The 5,000-nt window shown below is 55.6% G+C and overlaps 2 protein-coding genes across 2 annotated transcripts in view; one reads left to right on the forward strand and one right to left on the reverse strand.

Annotated features, from left to right (window-relative positions):
* LOC135095881 (serine/threonine-protein kinase SBK1-like) overlaps window positions 1–808 on the forward strand; it is a 2,153-nt gene extending 1,345 nt beyond the window's left edge. Inside the window, exon 2 of the mRNA XM_063997026.1 lies at window positions 1–808. This exon is cut by the window's left edge and continues 923 nt beyond it. Coding sequence (XP_063853096.1) covers window positions 1–323 — 323 coding nt within the window. The 3' untranslated portion in view covers window positions 324–808.
* Window positions 809–2,606: 1,798 nt separating this feature from the next.
* Window positions 2,607–4,862, reverse strand: LOC135095866 (serine/threonine-protein kinase SBK1-like). The gene has a single exon (XM_063997008.1). It carries the CDS (start codon window positions 3,779–3,781, stop codon window positions 3,056–3,058), a length of 726 nt encoding a protein of 241 aa, XP_063853078.1. The 5' UTR covers window positions 3,782–4,862; the 3' UTR covers window positions 2,607–3,055.
* Window positions 4,863–5,000: the final 138 nt, after the last annotated feature.

The following is a 5,000-nucleotide window of genomic DNA, read 5'->3' on the forward strand; positions in this document are numbered from 1 at the left end:
GTGAGGAGACCAAGGGCGCCGCCTCGGGCAGGCTGCGGCGTCGCGTGAGTGGCCTGCTAGCCCGCGCCGGGGCCTCACTCACCCGCCTGCTGGGCCCCGCCCCCCTGAGCCCCACACCCCAGCCAAAGTGTGCTTCACCGACACCCTCACGCCCGCCCCCCGCCCCGACCTGTTGCCCGCCCCCTGAGGCGCCCCACCCACCCCCGGGAGCCACGCCCCGGGGTGATGACCGCCCCGGAGGACGCCCTGCCTGCTCGCAGGGATCCGCCCCACACCTCAGGCCCGCGCCGCGCGCTGGCCTGACAGGGCGCGGCCGCGGCTAGGCGGCGTCGTGACCCTCGAAGATGTTGTCGGCGTTGTGGCGGCGACCCGCGTGAGGCGCCGCCGCCACCACCACTATTACTTCACCACCACCACCACCACCACCACCACCATCAAGGTGTTGCCTGGCATCGCCTTGCCTCCTCCCCCCACACTGCCCCTGCAGTCCCACACATGACAAAAACTGACTAGTCAAATGAACAAGGACGGAGGAGGGGACGACACACACACACACACACACACACACACACACACACACACACACACACACACACACACACACACACACACACATCACCTTCAACACACCTGCCCCTATAAAGTGTAAGCCCCAGACACACACACACACACACACACACACACACACACACACACACACACACACACACACACACACGTTGCAGAGTTCGGTGTTTGTTGCCCCGCGTGTTGTCAATGACGCGGCCTTCCTTCTGGCGTGCAAATAAGAATAAAGACAGAATTAGGATAACCTCGTGCTTTATTTGCCCGCTTGTTTGTTTGTTTATGTCCCCACACCACTCAGAGAGAGAGAGAGAGAGAGAGAGAGAGAGAGAGAGAGAGAGAGAGAGAGAGAGAGAGAGAGAGAGAGAGAGAGAGAGAGAGAGAGAGAGAGAATCATAAGAAAAATATTTAATCAGTACTTTCACTCCTTCAACCCTTTCACCGTCGGACTCTGCCACAGTAGTAGTAGTAGTAGTAGTAGTAGTAGTAGTAGTAGTAGTAGTAGTAGTAGTAGTAGTAGTAGTAACTTTTTTTCTATTCTATTCTGTCCACCTGACTAGTGCAAGAGTTGACTAGCAGTTTCACTCCTTTCACTGTACCCTCTGTCCTGCCCACCTCACTACTGCAAGAGTTGACCAGTGCCTTCAGAAACTATAAACTAAACCGAAATTAAAGCTACATTTGCTTCAGAAAGTATCAATAAAGTAAGTCTTTTCTCACACTCATAAGGTTCGATAAGTGTGGGGAGGTAAATGTACCACAGCCTGCAACACCTTTGCGCCTCACCACCACTACATTCCAAAGGCTCTAGTTGAAGTGACACGGGTTTTCAAGGGTGTTTTTAAGGTTCCAGTGACAGATTAACAAGATTTCTACATTCCAAAGGCTCTAGTTGAAGTGACGCGGGTTTTCAAGGGTGTTTTTACGGTTCCAGTGACAGATTAACAAGATTTCTACATTCCAAAGGCTCTAGTTGAAGTGACGCGGGTTTTCAAGGGTGTTTTTACGGTTCCAGTGACAGATTAACAAGATTTCTACATTCCAAAGGCTCTAGTTGAAGTGACGCGGGTTTCCAAGGGTGTTTTTACGGTTCTAGTGACAGATTAACAAGATTTCTACATTCCAAAGGCTCTAGTTGAAGTGACGCGGGTTTTCAAGGATATTTTTACGGTTCTAGTGACAGATTAACAAGATTTCTACATTCCAAAGGCTCTAGTTGAAGTGACGCGGGTTTCCAAGGGTGTTTTTACGGTTCTAGTGACAGATTAACAAGATTTCTACATTCCAAAGGCTCTAGTTGAAGTGACGCGGGTTTTCAAGGGTGTTTTTAAGTTTCTAGTGACAGATTAACAAGATTTCTACATTCCAAAGGCTCTAGTTGAAGTGACGTGGGTTTTCAAGGGTGTTTTTACGGTTCCAGTGACAGATTAACAAGATTTCTACATTCCAAAGGCTCTAGTTGAAGTGACGCGGGTTTTCAAGGGTGTTTTTAAGGTTCTAGTGAAAGATTAACAAGATTTCTACATTCCAAAGGCTCTAGTTGAAGTGACGCGGGTTTTCAAGGGTGTTTTTACGGTTCCAGTGACAGATTAACAAGATTTCTACATTCCAAAGGCTCTAGTTGAAGTGACGCGGGTTTTCAAGGGTGTTTTTACGGTTCCAGTGACAGATTAACAAGATTTCTACATTCCAAAGGCTCTAGTTGAGGTGACGCGGGGTTTTCAAGGGTGTTTTTAAGGTTCCAGTGACAGATTAACAAGATTTCTACATTCCAAAGGCTCTAGTTGAAGTGACGCGGGTTTTCAAGGGTGTTTTTACGGTTCCAGTGACAGATTAACAAGATTTCCACATTATCAACAGGAGAAACACTCTTGAGAAACCCGCCTAGTCATCTCTGTGGCCTTATTGTTATTGTTGTTTTTGTTGTTTTGCTTTTGTTTTGTATCCTATTCTTTTTTTATTACTACTACTACTACTACTACTACTACTACTACTACTACTATTCATGTGAGTCTTGTGTGTTTTATGTAAAAGGATGATGGTGTGTGTGTGTGTGTGTGTGTGTGTGTGTGTGTGTGTGTGTGTGTGTGTGTGTGTGTGTGTGTGTGTGTGTGTGTGTGTGTGTGTGTGTGTGTGTGTGTGTGTGCGTGCGTGCGTAAGGGCGCGGGGTGGCAGGGAACAAGCAAAAGTTCACAGAGTATAAATCTCTCCGTTTATTTTAACCTCAAAATAGGAACATTAACCTCCTTTTCTCTTCCTCCTCCTCCTCCTCCTCTTCTTTTTCTTCTTTTTCTTCTTGTTCTTGTTCTTGTTGTTGTTCTCCGTTGTCCTCCTCGTCCTCGCAGTAAAAAAGTACAAAAAGGTACAAAGCGGTGACGCGTCATAGAAAAATAGTGTGAGTGCCGCCAGTGTGTGGCGCCCCGTGAGTCAGGCGCGGGGCGGCGCCGGGCAGGCAGGTACAGTAGCGTCGGCGTGGGGGGTGCGTAGCGGGTCAGGGCGGGGCACAGTAGTAGTCCAGGATGCACTCACTGCCCAAGAACCAGCCTCCCATGTCCTGCTGCTGCTGCTCCTCCTCCTCCTCCTCCTCCTCCTCCTCCTCCTCCTCCTCCTCCTCCTCCTCGTCGCGCTCCACCTCGCGTCGCTCCTCCAGCACCGCGGCGAAGGTCACCTTCTTATACTTGGGACTAGCGCGCCGCAGGTAGCGCCGCAGCACTCTGGCCACGCGCTGCTCGGCGCGGCGCAGGAAGGCTGCGGGGCGCGGGGCGTCCTGCAGGCAGGGGTCGAAGGGGTCAGGGTCCCGCGCCAGCCACCGCCGCCCCGCCTCCGCCTCCTGCTGCAGGGCCGCCGCGGGGCACCGCAGCTCGGGCTCAGGGTGCAGCAGACGGCGCAGCAGGCACAGCAGGCGCGGCGAGAACAGCCTGAAGCGAGGCGGCAGTCCGGTGGAGGCGTGGTGCGCCCACGCCACCCAGGCGGCGTAGTGCGGGTCCTCTGGGTCAGCGGCGGCCCAGGGCAGCGCCCCCGTGAGCAGCACCACCAGCAGCAGGCCCAGCTGCCACGCGTCCTGCGCGGGGTGCGCGGCGTACAGGTCGTGGGCGTGAAGGCAGGCCACCTCGGGCGCCAGCCAGGATAGGGGCAGGGCGCCGCGGGTCACCATGGCCCCAGCGCGGCGCGTGGCCCCGAAGTCCGCCAGCTTGACCTGGCCCAGCGCGGCGTCCATGGCTAGCAGGTTGGCGGGCGTCACATCGCGGTGGACCACGCCCGCTGCGTGCGTGAAGGACACCGCGGCGCCCACCTGTGCCGCCACGCGCTGCGCAGCCTCCTCGCCCACGCCGCCGCGCCCCACCAGCCCCGCCAGGTCTCCCGCGGGCGCCTCCTCTAGGGGCAGCACGAAGGATGAGACGGTGGCGAAGGCCGGGGGAAGCAAGCCAGCACGTGGGGGCAGGCGGACAGGAAGGCGTGGTGGCGCGCCTCCCGTAGGAAGTCCCTGCGCGTGGTGGTGCCGCGCCGCACGGCCTTCAGCACCAGGCGGCGCCCTTCAGACAGCCGCTGGTGCCTAGCGCTGAACACCTGCGTGTACCAGCCTGACGCCAGCACGCGTACGTCAAAGAACTGCCGCTGCACGTGCGCCGCGCTCACCTCCTGCAGGCACGCGCCCTCGTCCATGTCATCACCCTCGTCAGGGGCGCCGCGCACGTCGGGGAACATCATGGGTGCTGCGGGGCACGCTGGTAGGGGAGCGTCGCGCCCAGCAGGGTTATCACGCCTCAGCTGAAGGTCCGTCACGGGACAGGCGGGGCGTGGAGAGCAGCTGGCTCACTGGCCTTGCTCTTGTCCAGTGTGGCACCAGTGGCACCGGCACCACCAGTGGTGGTGGTGGTGGTGGTGGTGGTGTGGAGGACAGCTGATGGCTAACTATCCTTGACAACACAACAGATCTTGTCCAGTGAGGCACTATGACACCAGCAGTAGCAGTAGTAGTAGTAGTAGCAGTAGTAGTAGTAGTAGTAACAATAGCACCAGTAGCAGCAGTAGTGGCAGTGGTATCACTAACAGAGGCACCTCGGCACACCCAGGCAGGGGCAGTGTCAGGAGCAGTCTGGCACTAGGGTGGCACTGCCTGGCCCTTTATTCCGGCGCGCGGGGCACAGTGGGTGGCTGACATCACCTTTACGCCTAAGCCCCGGTGCCACACTGCCGCCCTGCCATCACCGCCATCACCGCCGCCCCTTCCCGCGAGGACGATACGGGGAACTTGAACGTCACTCTCATTTTCACCACGACCTCGCCAAGTACTCGTAAAAACTGCTCTCTCTCTCTCTCTCTCTCTCTCTCTCTCTCTCTCTCTCTCTCTCTCTCTCTCTCTCTCTCTCTCTCTCTCTCTCTCTACGTTTTTCTTATGTCTTCTTTCTGTGTCAATATTTTTCTTTTCTTTATCT

The sequence above is a fragment of the Scylla paramamosain genome, unplaced genomic scaffold, assembly GCF_035594125.1.
Source record: "Scylla paramamosain isolate STU-SP2022 unplaced genomic scaffold, ASM3559412v1 Contig2, whole genome shotgun sequence".
NCBI classification, from domain to species: domain Eukaryota; kingdom Metazoa; phylum Arthropoda; class Malacostraca; order Decapoda; family Portunidae; genus Scylla; species Scylla paramamosain.

What these genes read in the sequence shown, in the direction of transcription:
- LOC135095866 (XM_063997008.1), bottom strand. Translation starts at nt 3,781, where the DNA reads ATGGACGCCGCGCTGGGCCAGGTCAAGCTGGCGGACTTCGGGGCCACG.